This window comes from Myxocyprinus asiaticus, chromosome 2, assembly GCF_019703515.2.
Source record: "Myxocyprinus asiaticus isolate MX2 ecotype Aquarium Trade chromosome 2, UBuf_Myxa_2, whole genome shotgun sequence".
Classification (NCBI taxonomy): domain Eukaryota; kingdom Metazoa; phylum Chordata; class Actinopteri; order Cypriniformes; family Catostomidae; genus Myxocyprinus; species Myxocyprinus asiaticus.
In genome coordinates this window covers 61707352-61724754 of record NC_059345.1, presented here as the reverse complement: position 1 = coordinate 61724754, position 17403 = coordinate 61707352, and the positions used below count along the sequence as shown (strand labels likewise).

At 34.2% G+C, this 17403-nt stretch overlaps 1 protein-coding gene across 2 annotated transcripts; it reads left to right on the top strand.

Annotated features, from left to right (window-relative positions):
* Positions 1 to 6775: 6775 nt before the first annotated feature.
* Positions 6776 to 15925, top strand: si:ch1073-220m6.1 (uncharacterized). 2 transcript variants are annotated; one of them, XM_051719242.1, is made up of 7 exons: positions 6776 to 6837; positions 8959 to 9057; positions 13015 to 13317; positions 13760 to 14014; positions 14934 to 15085; positions 15177 to 15329; positions 15489 to 15925. In XM_051719242.1, exons 2-7 carry the CDS (start codon positions 9003 to 9005, stop codon positions 15651 to 15653), a joined length of 1083 nt encoding a protein of 360 aa, XP_051575202.1. In that variant the 5' UTR covers positions 6776 to 6837; positions 8959 to 9002; the 3' UTR covers positions 15654 to 15925. The 2 variants fall into 2 exon arrangements, with proteins under 2 accessions (XP_051575202.1, XP_051575193.1); XM_051719233.1 differs by lacking the exon at positions 6776 to 6837 and having other exon boundaries at positions 8431 to 9057.
* Positions 15926 to 17403: the final 1478 nt, after the last annotated feature.

The window sequence follows — 17403 nt, the reverse complement described above, 5'->3', positions numbered from 1 at the left end:
AAAAAATAAAAAAAGAACAAAAAATTGGATTACAATGCAATTAAAGATAATACAAAAATAACCATATTTACAGTGACAAGAAAAAGTATGTGGAATTAGCTGGTTTTCTGCATTAATTGGTCATAAAACGTGATCTCATATTCATCAAAGTCACAAGTATAAACAAAGTACAATGAGCTTAAGCTAACAACACACAAACAATTATAATCTTTCATGTCTTTATTGAACACATTCCATTTAACATTCACAGAGTTGTGGAAAAAGTCAAAGAGATCAACAAAAGCAAATTAGAGTCAGAAGTTGGCAAACCTGGCATCCAGTTAATGAAATGAGATTGGAGGTGTGGGTTAGAGCTACGTTGACTTATAAAAAGCACTCAAACATTTTGAGTTTGCTATTCACAAGAAGCATCTGCTGACATGGACCATGCCTTGCAAAAGAGAGATTTCAGAAGACCTACGATTAAATAATTTTTGCTTTGCATAAAGCTTTAAAGGGTTACAAATTTATCTCGAAGAGCTTAGATAGTCATATGTCCTCAGTTCGACAAATTATCTATAAATGGAGATGATTTAGTTCTGTGGCTACTCTCCCCAGAAGTGGCCGTCCAGCCAAGATGACTCAAAGAAAGCACACCAAAGAGTGCTCAATGAGGTAAAAACCCTAGAGTGACAGCTAAAGACTTGAAGGAATCATTGGAACTAGGTAACATCTATGTTCATGAGTCTAATATACAGAATAAATGGTGGCCATGGCCCAGTCAGAGCTTAGATCTTAACCCAATAGAGATGCTGTGGAATTGCCTCAAGAGAGCCATTCACACTATACATCCTAAGAATATGGCAGAACTGAAGCAGTTCTGTAAGGAAGAATGGTCCAAAATTCTTTATGAACGTTGGCCAGTTCTAATCCACAGCTACCAGGAACACTTGGTTGAGGTTATTGCTGCCAAAGGAGGATCAGCCAGTTATTAAATCCAAGGATTCACTTACTTTTTCCACAGCACTTTGAATGTTTATTGGGATGTGTTCAATAAAGACATGAAAGATTATACTTGTTTGTGTGTTGTTAGCTTAAGCACATTGTGTTTGTCTATACTTGTGACTTTGATGAAGATGAGATCACAATTTATGACCAATTAATGCAGAAAAACAGCTAATTCCAAAGGGTTCACCTACTTTTTCCTGTCACTGTATTTACAAGATATGCATTATAAATACAATGTGATGAGGTCATGTGACAACAATAGCATAATACTGTTTGAAACATTTATTTTTGCCTAATGTATTACTTACTATTGTTTCCGAAAATACTCAGCAGTATACAATGTTTACTGTACAGTGCGAACTAAATTAAGGCAGTTAGTATGCTAGTATTTAATTCTGAACATAGTTAAAGACAGTAAATGCGAAATACTGTAAACTACTAAACTATTATACCACGTGGAATCAATTGATGATTCAAGATAGATCAGCTGCTTCACACATGACAAAACTGATCACACACACGCACAAACACAAGGATGGACCTGTTCACTGGCAAAGACTGTATCCCCACCTTGTGGCTAATAAAAGCAATGCCATAGATTTGGACATTTGAGAATCAAACATCTTTAAAAGTATGATGGACAATAACTGTGGATGTATTATTGTTAAAGGTTTCTGGATTACAGTGGACTGAAGGATTGTGTGTCATAGACTGGAATAAAATCATAATATTTAAACCACTTTAGTTCATGATCAAGCAAAGATACAACTTTTAGATTAAATAACTTGTGCATGTCTTACCGAGACTGCATTGGAATCCATCTACAGTATGTGATTTTTATACATATTTGTGTCTAACAGTGCCAGTATAGAACTATTTTGGGTAAATATCTATTTGAGTTTTTTTCTCCCTCCATAGTTTATCTTTTGTCACTGGAATAAACATATTGATGTTTGTTAACAATACTAAAAGCACTTTAACTCAACAAGGAGGGTTTATTTTTGATACTTTGTTTGGGTCAAGCTTAACTGTACTTGCTGTTTTTTTTTATTATTTTTTTTTTTAATGTTAAATGAAGAAGAGTGAAAGAATGTATTTTGAATTGATATATTAAACGTGCCTACAACATAAATGTAATTAATAGTAATAATGATAATAATAATAATAATAATAATTATTATTATTATTATTATTATATTGTTGATATTTGTTGTATGTTAAAAAAGAATGACTTTGGTTATTCTTTGGCACATTTTGCCTGTCTTAAACTTTGGCTGTAATGAACCATTTGTTTCATAAATTTACTTTTGTGTAGTCAGGATTCACTTGAAAAAACTGGACTTTCATCACTTTAACTGCTAATGATCTCAAATGACTGTTTTTAATAAATGAGACATTTTGAAGTAGTTACATGATGATTTTATCAGTGTGTATAATAAAGATTGAAAGAATGCTGAAACACAGTTAACACCTGATATCTGAGCATTAAAAGGTGAGTATTAAAAACACACTGTGTATTCCCTCAAATTTACCACCATCATGGGAGCAAAATTCCCATCATCATGAAAGTGAAAGATGATCATGTTTGATGCAAATGTGTTTCCGGTGAATTTGAAGTCACTGTACTCATATGAGATAAATATAGCATGTTCTGCATAAGTGAATCTTAAAAATACACAGAGTCGTTTGAGAAGCCACTTTCCATAGGGCCTGAAATTTTTTTTCTCTCTCTCTCTTGGTCAGTGAAAGGAGGTGCTTACCTTCAGACAATATATTGTCATGCTCAGGAGGTCAAACTAAATAGTATATGTTTAATTTTCCATTCATTATTAATTAGGTTTGCAATTTTTGCAACCCTGTAACCAAACTTTGGGATATGCTTAATTGTTTTAAAACCTGGATTTCTGTAATTTAGCAATTTTATAGAAATAAACATTTAAGGGATAGTTCACCCAAAAATGAAAATTCTCTCATCATTTACTCACTCTCATGCCAGATGTGTATGAATTTATTTCTTCTTTTGAACACAAACAAAGATTTTTAGAAGAATATCTCAGCTGTTTTGGTCCTTACAATGCAAGTGAATGGTGACCTGACCTTTGAAGAAAAATAAATTTTAAAAAAATCACATAAAGGTCACATAAAAGTAATCCATACAATTTCAGTAGCTTAATCCATATTTTCAGAAACAATGAGATATGTGTGGGTGAGAATCAGATCAATATTTAAGTCCTTTTTTTTTTTTTACCATAAATCTCACCTTTCACAAAATGTGAAAGAAAGTGAAAGTGGAGATTTATGGTAAAAAAAAAAGGACTTAAATATTGATCTGTTTCTCACCCACACATATCATATTTCTTCTGAAGACATGGATTAAACCACTGGAGTCATATGGATTACCCTTAAGTGAACTTTGCGTTTACACTTGTATTGTATGGACCAAAAGAGCTGGGATATTCTCCTAAAAATCTCAATTTATGTTCAGCAGAAGAAAGAAAGTCATACACATCTGGGATGGCATGAGGGTGAGTAAATGATGAGAGAATTTTCATTTTTGGGACAATTCCTTAAATCAAATATCAAATTTAAATAGACAATTTATTAAAAGTAATAAAATAAATAATATGAAAAACAAAACTACATCAGAATGAATAACAGGGTTATTAATTTAGCAATTCAGTAGGATTGCCAGTTTGGGACAATATATATATATATATATATATATATATATATATATATATATATATATATATATATATATATATAATCTTTTACATAAATTAAAGAAAAATGTTTGTTTTAAATTGTTCTGCCAATAACTTTGGTAACGGGATGGCACAGACGTTTGATGCGTTAAACTTTTCATGCTAGGTTAATTTTATGTTAGATATAAGTCTAACAAATTGAGTAGTTCTCACAACAAAAAACATGGAATATATGCATCACATGCTAAAACAATAATCATGGAACACCATATTCATGGAATGTGCCAGAATCAAAACATGTAAGTCTATCCTCTGTGTTTATATACTGTATTCTATTTAATGTCCTTTTACTGTAATTTCAATTGAACTGTCTGTCAACTTTGCTGATGGGATACAAGCCCCACCTTCATGAATGAAATAATGATTTTGTAATGTAATCGTGGTAACACTTTTCAATAAGGTTCCATTTGTTAACATTTGTTTATAACATTAGTTAACATGAACTAACAATTAACTAAGTTTACAGCATTTATTAATGTTGGTTAATGTTAGTGTCAACATATACATTTTTAAAATCAAAAGTTGTATGTTAACATTAGTTAATGCACTATGAACTTACATTAACTAACAATGGACAATTGTATTTTTATTATATAACATTAACAAAGATTAATAAATGCTGTAAAAAAAAAATATTGTTCAGTCTTAGTTCATTATACCTAATGCATTAATTAATGTTAACGAATGGAACCTTACTGTAGAGTGTTACCGTAATCTTTTATAGGCCTTTATTCTTATCTATTGGTGTCAATTCAATGTAACTTAAGATAGGTCATCATATTACAAACATACAATCAGGTGTGTTTAAATGAAACTGATTAATGGATGGATGGATGAATGAATGGATGGAGGGATAGCTAGATAGCTTTCATTGTTTAAATGCACCCAAGTGTTACAAAATATTACAAACACACAAGCAAGATGTTGTTCTAAATATCAGCATAGCTGTGATTCACTCATAGCAGTGAAGCTGAATGTAATCATACCCGTGCTGGTATTCAGTACAACAGCACGACTGCGAGTGTGATATTGCTTTTATACAACAATTCTATAAACAACAAGTTGCTTACTAAGTAACTTGCCTTTATAATTTTGGACACTTATGGTCCGAGTAACGGTTTTTTTTTTTTTTTTTTGGAACAAATACAGAAAACATAATTTTATTTGGTAACTTAATGAATTAATGATATCAAAATATCTTCGTTTTGTGTTCCGCAAAAGAAAGAAAGTCATACAGGTTTGAGACTGCATAATGGTGAGTAAATGATGAGAGAAATTATTCTTTTTTCATAATTTGCAGAACAGCATTGTATAATTGTATATAAGATACAACATAATAAGGCTTAATATGTGTTGCTGCACTGTTGGATAAATCCATTGTCTGGTATCTTTATGTGTGAGAGCAGAGTTGCAGTAAATATGTGACTGCCAAATGTTTGGAAGGATGTTCAGAAGACTTGGAATATAACGCACAAGCCGCATGGACTACTTATATGATATTATCAGAATCAGAATCAGCTTTATTGCCAAGTATGCTTACACATACAAGGAATTTGTCTCGGTAACAGGAGCTTCCAGTGTACAACAATACAAAAAACGATACAAAAACAGCAGCAAGACATAGATAATAATAAAAAATAAAAAAGAATTATACACATACATACATACACATACGTAGTGCAAATCTAATACAAATCTGTTATGTACAGTGCAAAATACAAATCTGTTATGTACAGTGCAATTGTTTTTTTGTTTTTGTTTTTTTAGAGGAATGAAATGGCAGAAGAGGTTGGATGTGTTGGATAAATATAAAAAAAGACTAAACTGTGTATTGCACATAGTTATTGCTCAGTGGGGCAATTTAACTGTTCATGAGATGGATAGCCTGAGGGAAAAACCAATAATCTTCTCAGCAGTCCGAACTGTCCTTTGTAGTCTTCTGATGTCTGATTTCGTAGTTGAACCAAACCAGACAGTTACTGAAGTGCAGAGGACATACTCAATGACTGCTGAGTAGAACTGTATCAGCATCACCTGTGGCAGTCCTCAACTGGCGAAGGAAGTACAACCTCTGCTGGGCCTTTTTCACAATGGAGTCAATGTGGGTCTCCCACTTCAGGTCCTGTGAGATGGTATTGCCCAGGAACCTGAATGACTCCACTGCTGCCACAGTGCTGTTTAGAATGGTGAGGGGGGTCAGTGTTGGGGTGTTCCTCCTAAAGTCCACAATCATCTCCACCGTTTTGAGCGTATTCAGCTCAAGGTTGTTTTGACTGCACCGGACAGCCAGCTGTTCAACCTCCCTTCCGTATGCAGACTCGTCATCATCTCGGATGAGGCCAATGGCAGTGGTGTAATCTGCAAAGTTCAGGAGCTTGACAGAGGGGTCCTTGGCGATGCAGTCATTGGTGTAGAGAAAGAAGAGTAGTGGGGAGAGCACACATCCCTGGGAGGCACCAGTGTTGATTGTACAGGTGCTAGAAGTGAGTTTCCCCTGTTTCACAAGCTGCTGCCTGTCCGTCAGAAAGCTGGTAATCCACTGACAGATAGACATGGGAACAGAGAGTTGGTGTAATTTTTTCTGGAGTATAGCTGGGATGATGGTGTTGAAAGCCGAACTGAAGTTCACAAAAAGGATCCTTGCATATGTCCCTGGTCTGTCCAGGTGTTGCAGAATATGATGCAATCCCATGTTGACTGCATCATCCACAGACCTGTTTGCTCGATAAGCAAATTGAAGGGGATCTTTGGGGTGCTTTTTTAAGCTTTACAGTGAGTCACTGACTATCAACTGCCATTGTATTGAAAAGATGGACTGGGATATTAATAAAATGTTTTCCTTTTGTGTTCCACATAAGAAAGAAAGACGTACGGGTTTGGAACAACATGAGAGTAAGTAAATTATGACAGAATTTTCAATTTGGGGTGAAATATATCTCATCCTAGTATAGTTAGTGTTTCCATTTCACCACTGTCATACAGCCTAGTGAATCGCATGCTTGATTCAAATATGCAAATTAACAGGAAGACTTCAGAGTTCAGTGAGTGAACAGAAACAGTTACATAACCGGAGCAAATACTACAGGTAAGATTTTATAATTCTCTGACCATGAGATAACTTTATTGCATTCCTATATTTCTCATTGGTATCATATGTGTATGACGTCTGTGTATTTATATATTTTACTTCAGACATTATGCATTTTACACAAGAAAATGCAATTCTTACTCAGTTGATTTTTTTTTTTTTTTTTTTGCACAGAGCAGTGTAAGTAGTATACTTGAGTTCAAACTAGTGGAAGTAATATGATATAAGCAAGTGTTGTTGGTTAAGCGTGTTATAACAGTGGGAGGAGGTCTGGCTGTTTGTTACAGTCCACAGTGTGTACTTAAGGTGCCAAGAAAATAGGTAGACCATTACATCACTTAGAAGTGGAATGTTTTCAGATTTAATCTCTATAATTTAATATATTGTATCTATCTATACTATCTGCTTTTAGCATATTGAGAATGTGAAACATAGATTATAGATATAGAATCTATATTTTATATGAATCTTCACTTTGTGAATTACATGGAGGATGTCTGTCAGCAGGGTTGGGAGGGTTACTTTTCAAATGTATTCCACTACAAAATGTAATTTGTAACATATACTGTTAGATTACTCAAGATCATTAATGTAATCTGCATACTTTGGATTACTTCTTCAGCATGGATGTTTTCACTTGTTTTGACTATAAACAGGTTAATAACAAATGAAAAAAATCTGCTAGTACAGTAAGACAAAATATATATCTTATGCAGTGTTGCTTCTAAAACTAGATCAAGTAAATATATCTTGTTTTAAAGATTTTTAGATATTTTGTACAGGAAAACAATACAAACAAATTCTCTATAAGAATACGATTTTTGCTGTACGTCTTTGCCCTAGTATCAAAGGTCTAATTAGAGTGCAAAAAGTGATATAAAATGGATTTTCTTGATAGGATCAATATAAATGTGCCTGGTAACAGGTGCTCTTTTTCTGATCTTATGTGCATTCTCTCTATTGATCTCATAAAGGAAAAGTTCCTCAATGTATTCAGATCTACCTTTTCACTCATTACAGTGTAAGAGTGCCCTCTGTCTGCTCATATGAATGTAACACATCATGAGAAATTGTTTGCGCTGTTAAAACCGCGCCTCGGATTGTATTATTATATATGGATAAATTATTTCCAATTGAATAGACTAAACATTTAAAGGTGTACTCAGTAACTTTGTCTTTGTGTTATCTTGGACTTACACTGACACCTAGTGGCTTGGATGCAGCGTAATTTAAAATCAATAGTTTTCAGTTTCAGATGTCACTGTAGAAAAGTAGTATTCACGGTCAGCCATGATTACGTTAATCAATGAGTGAAAGTGTCATATTAACAGGACGGTTACACGAGATTAAGCGAGTAGTATCCGGCTGGTCATGTGATTTTAACATGGCAGCCCCCATGGTGGACCCTCTCCATGTAAAATAAAACAGCTTTTATATGGTTACTGATATGACTGGAGTCTTCATTTTAATGTGAGTGGTCATGATTTCCTACATATATTGCAAAATTACAATTCATGTCTTTAGGAGTTAACATTTTTTTAATGAGGAAAAATTTACTGAGTGCACCTTTAATGAAACAAATGACATTTAAATGCTAAATAATCTCTTCAGTAATCAAAATACTTTTTGAATGTAACTGTATTCTGATTACCAACGATTTAGGGGAATACAGTTACTAATATTTTGTATTTTAAATAAGAAATCCCATTACATGTACTCTGTTATTCCCCAACCCTGTCTGTCAGTGTGTGTGTGTGTGTGAGAGAGAGAGAGATAGAGAGATAGAGAGAGAGAGAGAGAGAGAGAGAAATTGACTCACTTTGGAAATACTGAAACAATCGCTTTCATATTCATCTGAGTCACATGTTCCATGGGACAAGGTGACATCTTTCAGTATAATGCTATATGTAATGTAGCATAGAGTTTTCTATATCAAGTGCAATGAAATGCAAAAATAAATTGTCTGAGCAGTCAAGGGAACTTGTCATGGTTGAAGTAAAATACATGTTTTTGGTTTTTTTTTTCTTCTATTTTAAAACATTGGTTTGGTGCTCTGCTGGTTTTGTTTTGCACAAAAACTTCTCTGTTTTTTTCCTGTTCTTCTACCACATACTGCAGGTGTGCATCAACAGGAAGTCTGGTGTTAGATCTTCACTGTTCAAATGACAGTTATGACACTCAATCTGCTGTTAATTTTTTGGTTCAGCTTTACTCAAGGTGTGTAACTTTTTCAGGTTTTATTATCATTTATTATCATCGTTTTCTGTATTCTCTTTCATTAATAATTTCCCAACTTAAAAAAAAAAAAAAGATCTCTAGAGTTCCCTTGAAAAAGGGGTTTTCAAGCTTTTTAACGCCAAAAGCCCCCAGTAAAAAGTACTGAGGAGAATCCAATGTGCCATATGGCTAATCGAGATTCTAGTCATAATTTCCTTTATACAGTATAAGATGTGCTATAACTCAATTTAAATAATTAAATAAAAATAATGATACTTTAATCACAGATGAGTTAAGTTTACTTGTAACTAGTTAACATAACTTAAAAAATTAAGTTCAGTTTACTTGAGCCAAATAAGTACGTTTGCTTAGAAAAGTATGCAAATCGATTGCCTTGAAAAATCTAAGTAAGATCAACTAATTACATTTTACAGTGTAGGTTGATTGTGCATTTTGTTCTACCCACTATTCGAATGATGTCATGGGGTGACGCGGGGCTAGTTGTCACATGGGAAAAGTCACATAATGGCTGTGGTTTTGTATGTTGGTTTCAAACACCTAGTTAAAAAACCCTTTTAAATGAGAATAATGTTTGTAAATAATAATCTCCATGGTAAGTTTTCATATTCAGGCAAAGGTCGACCATATTATGAAGGTATATTTTTTCAGAAAGTTTGAAATATGTTCTAAGGACAAATGTATTTTTCATGAAAATCAGGTCAGGGCATGTTTCATGTGTGTTTTAAATGTCATAAATGTACACAATGTTATAAATTAAAATATTTTTCGGCCACAATTATTTGATATTTTTGGACGTTACCCATTCCAGTTTGTTGCCTCATTAATCGTTTTGTACCTCATTATTGTTTTACTTTAAGTTTTGTCCCCCAATATCACATGAAACTCACACCACTGGTTTAATGCATGTTCCAGTATACCCCTATATAGTGACAACATGGCCCGTTATTGGGGCAAGTTAGGTCAATGTGTTTTCAATGAACTGTATCGTTTTTTCTGGGCACCAAAGGTAAAATTGCTCAATAGTTTTTTTGTAGTCAAGACTCAAGGTATGCAGCTATACAGAAATTGACTTTCAAAAATATACACAATCTCACAAATAATAACTGGAATAAACAGTGGGTGTGTCTCAATCAGCTCCCTAGTTCATTCATCAGGATACTGGTTTAAAAGGCAATTTTTGATTTGATGCGTGTTTTAAGTTAGTTTAGAAGTTAGCAGGCTGTAAATCAGCTAAAACAGGTGCTTATGACAAAAAATCGTTTGCGAGGATCATGGCATTGTGTCTTAATAAAAGAGTTTTGCAAATGTCCTGGATCGTGACATACAGTTTTAAATTCCTGGAGCACATCTGTTTTAATCTTTGTTTTCAGAGTTATATATCTATATATTTGGTACTTACTGCATCTGGATGGACCAACTCAACAATAGTTTCTAATAGAAGCATTTTGACTGTTCACACACAGCAGCAAGTATGTATTTAAAATATAAAATATTCTTTCTCCCGTTTATTAAAAAATGTATATTAATTTAAGAAATAAATGCATTAAAATACAATAATATTCAACATTCAAAACCACTTAAAAAAACTGTAGACTTCTTCAAATATCTTCACATTTTTTCTCCTGTTTGACGGAGTAAGCTGTGCCTGACAGCCAATCAAAACTGCTTATTATCGCACTGTAGCTCTACCTTACTGCGTCCTGCTTCACAGGAATGGTACTGTAATTCATTTGTATTAGCAGTGTGACAGAAAACCTGACCAATCAGATTTGTTATTTTCACCTTGGGGGTTGGCCGTCAGCAGTCTGGACCTTCACAACTCCAAGCAAAAGGGCTTATGCATTGAATGTAAATGAGGAAAGTTTTCCTTCCTGCAGCCACATTTGTGTCTCTATGAGGCTACCACCATAGACATTGAGGGGGAATGCATAATGCAATATTCATAATAGTGGTCTACCGATATGGGTTTTTTCCATGGTTGGCAGCATGTTCCCTAACCAGAAATGTCGTCATGTATTTTGAAGTCTCTCAAGTGTAAATATATGATATCACACTCTCACAAAGATTTTGTTTGTTATTAACCTTTATCTAGAATGTGCATGAAAGAGAAACAATATTTAAATAATACAGTTTTTAGAAGAAGATAAAAAATACAGTCCTTTGTATTTTTATTTGCCAATTTAAGTTATTTTTCTTTCATAAAAGCAGTGTACATTTTAATATTTACAACGAAAATGCATGATAGTGTCTTTTACACAGCAATGTTTTTGACTAATATCAGCTGTTTTTATGCACGATCTCATAATCGTGTTGCAGGTGATTAATTCATAAGTGTCCCAATGTTCAGTCAAAGAACACCCTTAGTTCCCGAATTTGTATTCAAGATATATTGATTCACGACATATGGAGCTAGGGAGCGAGACGAGACGCACCCAGAGTGAGAACTAGCCCTGGTCTCCCTTATATTAGATAAACCTTAATAAATAAACAACAAACAAAATCCCGTACACTTCTGCTGCTTGCAAATGAACAATTTATCAGGTATTGGTTGCATGACCGAAACGTTGTAGCCTATAATAAAATTGTTTATTCGCAAGCAGCAGCAGTGTTTAGTTGTTATTTTTCCTACGTACCTGCTGATAATTTATCAGGTGTATATTGTTTTTTTCTCTTTTTTTTTAGATAAACCTGAATAGAAACATCTTCAACTCAGTATTATTTTGTATAGCACTTTTCACAATAAATCACAAATATATGTGATTACTTATTTTTATCATTATGTTTATTTTTTGGCATTAACTGTTGGCATTCTGTTTTAAATAAAGAAAATAATATATAATAATTTATGTAATAATTATAAATTATAATAAAAATAATTTTTGCAATTAGAAAAAGATATTAGTGCGGAACTTTTTTATGTGGTCTTTCAGAAACTCTGTATTTATAGCAGATTGTAACTACAAATAACTGGAAACAAACAACCGAGCAGTATTATTTCAAATTAGAAGCATGTCATAAAGCCCAGCGCATGTAGTCCAAGAGTTATATATATATATATATATATATATATATATATATACACATACACTCACTGAGCATTTTAGGAACGCTATGTACCTAATAAAGTGCCAGACATAGTTTTCTGCTGTTGTAGACCATCCGCCTCAAGGTTCGATGTGTTGTGCATTCTGAGATGCTATTCTGCTCACTACAATTGTACAAAGTGGTTATCTGAGTTACTGTAGCCTTTCTGTCAGCTTGAACTAGCCTGGCCATCCTCCATTGACCTCTCTCATCAACAAGGTGTTTCCGTCCACAGAACTGCCGCTTACTGGATGTTTTTTTTTATTTTGGCACCATTCTGAGTAAACTCTAGAGACTGTTGTGTGTGAAAATCCCAGGAGATCAGCAGTCACAGAAATACTCAAACCAGCCCATCTGGCACCAACAATCATGCCACAGTCGAAATCACTGAGATCACATTTTTTTCCCCATTCTGATGGTTGATGGGAACATTAACTGAAGTTTCTGACCTGTATCTGCATGATTTTATGCATTGCACTTCTGCCACACGATTGGCTGATTAGATAATCGCACGAATAAGTAGATGTACAGGTGTTCCTAATAAAGTGCTCAGTAAATGTATATAAAGTTTAAATATTATAAATGCAATAAACATTGAATTTGGAACATTTTTAGATACCAAAAATATGTGCTTTTAATTGGATAAAATTCAGTGTCCATTCATTTCTAGCAGGAAAGCTTTCATAACATTCCGAAATGTTTTATAAACCATGCTTTAAAATGTTGTGAATGTGTATGCTCAAGTTCTCTCCATAAGTTTACAGGTATCGTAGGATACTGAACAGAGTACTTAACTGTTATGCATGACTATTAGAGATAACTCAGGCATAAGTTACATGTTCATTCCTGCAGATTTTGGTGCTGACTGTCTAAAGAATCGTTACGGATTGAAAGGAACATCAATTCATCTGAGCTTCAGTCAGAAAAATCAGTCACATCAGCAAACTCAAGTTAAATGGAGACGATTCAACAGAGAAGAGGCACTTGCATGTCCAGATGGCGTTGCCCCCAACTATAGAAATAGAATGGAATATAACTTATCAGATGGGTCTTTAACCATTAAAAACCTTCAAGAAAATGACAGCGGGAAATATGAAGCCCTTCTGGGTTTCTGGGAAGAAGAAATTCTGGCTGCATACACACTTATAGTGGAGCGTAAGCTTTCTTTTTGTCTGTCTTTCTTTCATAGAGTTCAGAGTTTTCAACTTGTAATTATGAGATTCTCAGTCAGAATCTTGTAATTACAGTAATCCCATATGTTATAAACGCACCATTAATCATTCACTGGGGGAACACCATAAATCAAATTTAGAAAAAAAGAAAAAAGAAATAAAGCCCACTACACTAAGTCAAAACAGACTGAAGGACTGTGCTAAGTTACATGGTTGTAACCTACAAGTGCTGGAGGAGTTACATTTAGAAATATTTTTGTGGGATTTGAAAGAGAGAGAGAGAGAGAGAGAAAACACATAACAACCTAAATTTGTACAAAACAGTATGGTAGCTTTGTCGCAAACATAAATACTTATAAAATTAACTCTTTAGTATCTCAGCATAGTTTTTATTGCTAACTCACCTGACTCTGGTCGTTTCTCAGCTGCTGTCTCTGAGCCCTTAATCGAAGTGAGTCAGGATGACAATAACACCTCTGCTGGACTGTGTCGGGCCACAGTGAACTGCTCGGCTGATGGCAGCTGGGCCACTTATGACTGCGACCAAAGTCTATGTACAAGGACACATGGATCTCTGGCCTCCATTAACATCACTGTTACTGCATTGGGAAGCAGAGAAGTTCAATGTCAGGCCAACAACCATGTGAGCAGGAATCATTCTGAGATACTGAATATTATGTGTAAGCATACATTTCACAAAGCAACAACTTCATCAGATGATAACAACTGTGTGATTATGCTCTACAACAGTTTTTCTAATGGGCTTTTTACACTTGAAATGGTCAAAACAAGGATATGTCTTCCATTGTTCACATTTATCATACTTTGGACCAGAAATAATCCTGTGTTGTCAGATTTTGGGATTCACACTGTACATATGTAGAGTGATTAAGGGTTACTGTGCTGCAAATTTATGCAGGCTTCATATGGGTTAAATTAAGTGCTAACCTTTAAGTGTGAAACATAAAAGTGGCCTTTAACCTGTGATTAATGCTGCCTTCACGTGCTATCGGAATTATCGTAAATACAAGTTTCCCACTCGGAAGTTGCACATGAATGACCCCTCAAGTCGTAATTACAACTGGGAAACTCGGAGATAATTTTGATACCCGAGTTTCCAAGATGGGAGGAGTCCTAAACTTTCAACATGGCGGAGGAGAGCACAGTTTCTGTTTTGCATGACAGGTCTTGTTAATTTTTCTAAATATAGCTAATTGTTAGCACTTGCTGTTTTGGTCATATTCATTTATGTATATCCCCAACCATTTGATGCATGTTGTACATTTTTACACTGTGAAAATAGCTTGTATTTGAACAAAATTCCATTATTGTCAGCAAGCTAACTGAGTATATGTATTATGGTGTCAGAATAAAAGTTTCTCAAGAAATATGTATGAATGAACCTGGCCTCATCCATGTTTCCTGTTCTTTCTGACAACAAAGCACGTGAACATGACATACTTGTAATTACCACTTCAGAAGTGGGAAGTAGGATAATTCCGATAGCACACGAAGGCAGCATAAGCATAGTGTAAAAAGCCTTTTTGTTATTGTTTCTTATATATTCTGATCAAAAACTTCGTTTTGATTTGTCTTCAGGCCTGGAAAAACAGGAAAGTGAATTGCGCTCACCACCAGGACTTGTCTTTTGGATTGTTTTGACCATTTGTGTTGGTGTTGTGCTGGGTTTTCTTTTGGGTTTGGTTATAGTGCTTGTCAAAAAAATAAACTCCACAAAGATTCATCCACAGGTAATTGCCAAAATACCTCTGTTTCTCTAATACAGAATTTGTCATGTCTGTCATTCTTATTTTTAAACCATACTCTTTCTTTTTGGATCAGTGTATTGTTGCTGTGATAGATGGAACAGTGAGTGAACAGGGTCCAGGAACTAAGTACAGCACAGTGCACAAGCCAAACACATCCCACACTCATACGGCAAACAATGCTGACAAAAATATTGAAGGAACCATCTACGACACCCCATCAAGACAGGTATGAAGCATCTAAGAAAGAGTAGAAATGGAGGGAATAAGATAATTTGCTAAATCATAATCTAGTAACATTGCAAGTTGAAGATCATTTTTGTTTTTTCCAGATATGACCAGTTTAGATGCAAATCAATCTTAAATGACTTGTTTGTGTCTTTCTTAGCCTAAGGCTCATCGAGCTGTCAGTGTCGATGTAATGATAGAAAATCAGGAGCAACAGCGGCCTCGAGAGGACAACACTGTTAAAGTAAGAGCTACAGTACACCAGGCAGCAGAACCCGATTCAGAACAAATAAACACAGTTTACTGTAAACTGGGAGAGATATGACTCCGATTAGATGACTCCTTCTCAAAGTTAATTATTCAATATTAGCCTATAAAAAAATAAAATAAATCAAATCTTGTATTCTACAGTATGCACACTTTAAGCTGTTTATGTGGCTAAGAGGGTGGCTCTGCTCAGTTAAAACCATCTTATTACAGAAAATATTATTTTTGTCAGAACTGTATTATTATTAGAGGCATTTCATTGGTCCTGTAAATGTACAATGCTTATTAAGTGCTTATTATTGTCAAATAAAGACAACTACAGAGCAGTGATTTTGTTCATTTGTTGTTTATTTTGCAATTATCATTCCAGTTCACAATGAATGCAGATGGAAAACGCTAACAAAGATCAACGTAAGAGAATGAACATAATAGCTGAATGAGGCCTTATGCTTAATAATTTCCACAATTCACACAGTGATCATACAGAAAAATCTAAAAACAATATTAGACCATTAAACACTAGTTAGATTGAAATTATATGAATTACTGCTACACAATACTTTATCTTAGTCTGCAGGTTACATATTTAAGACCTTTCTACTTTTTAAATTTTTAATTTCTTATCATACAGTATATATATTGGGGAGAACCACAAGGCCTAAACCTCAATAAATACAATGTTTTGCACAAATGTTTGTTTGCTCTAGCAGTGGTTTTGTATGTTGGTTATAAACACCTAAATCAAAACTATAAAATGCTTAATTATAATTATTAAATTATAATAATTTTTGTGAATTCTATCCTTAAAACACAATTTCCATCCTCCAAATTCTATATGTGTTGGGTAAACAAGTGAACACAATAAAAACACACTAGCATGCATTCAGGCAAGAGTCAATATAAAAAGTTACATTTAAACTGAAAGTTTGAACTGTGTTCTCAAGACAAACAGATTTGTCATAAATATCAGGTTGGGGCAAGTTTTCATATTTTTTATTGGAGACACACACACACACACACACACACTGTTAATGTGAATAGCAGTTTTTCTTAAAGGAATAGTTCACCCGAAAATTTAAATTCTCTCATCATTTACTCACCCTCATGCCATCCCAGGTGTGTAAGACTTTCTTCTGCTGAACACAAAAAAGATTTTTAGAAGATTATGTCAGTTCTGTAGGTCCATACAATGCAAGTGAATGGTGGCCAGAACTTTATAGCTTCAAAAGGACATAAAGGCAGCATAGAGGTAATCCATAAAACTCCAGTGGTTAAATCCATGTCTTCAGAAGTTATATGATAGGTGTGAGTGAGAAACAGATCAATATTTAAGTCCTTTTTTACTATAAATCTCTACTTTCACTTTCACATTCTTCTTTTGTTTTTGCCGATTCGCGTTCTTCCTGCATATCACCACCTACTAGGCAGGGAGGAGAATTTATAGTAAAAAATATTGAATTTTAAAAAGGCTTAAATATTTATCTGTCCCCACCCACACCTCCCATATTGCTTCTGAAGACATGGACTTAACCACCTGAGTCGTATGGATTACTTTTATACTGCCTTTACTGTATGTACTTTTTGAAGCTTCAAAATTCACTTTGTGAGGACCTACAGAGCTGAAATTTTCTCCTAAAAATCTTTGTTTGTGTTCAGCAGAAGAAAGAAAGGGTGAGTAAATGAGAGAATTTTCATTTATGGGTGAACTATCCCTTTAACAAAAAGCTCTGAACTATCTGTGTGTCTGTGACATTAGACCACTCTCTCCTTAAATATATACTTGTATGAGCAGGTGGATATAGCATATT

Excerpts from the sequence above, each read along its gene's own strand:
- si:ch1073-220m6.1 (XM_051719242.1), top strand. The coding sequence starts at position 9,003 with ATGACAGTTATGACACTCAATCTGCTGTTAATTTTTTGGTTCAGCTTT. Across the intron at positions 13,318-13,759 it reads ATACACACTTATAGTGGAGC|CTGCTGTCTCTGAGCCCTTA; the intron begins GTAAGCTTTCTT and ends GTCGTTTCTCAG. Across the intron at positions 14,015-14,933 it reads TGAGATACTGAATATTATGT|GCCTGGAAAAACAGGAAAGT; the intron begins GTAAGCATACAT and ends ATTTGTCTTCAG.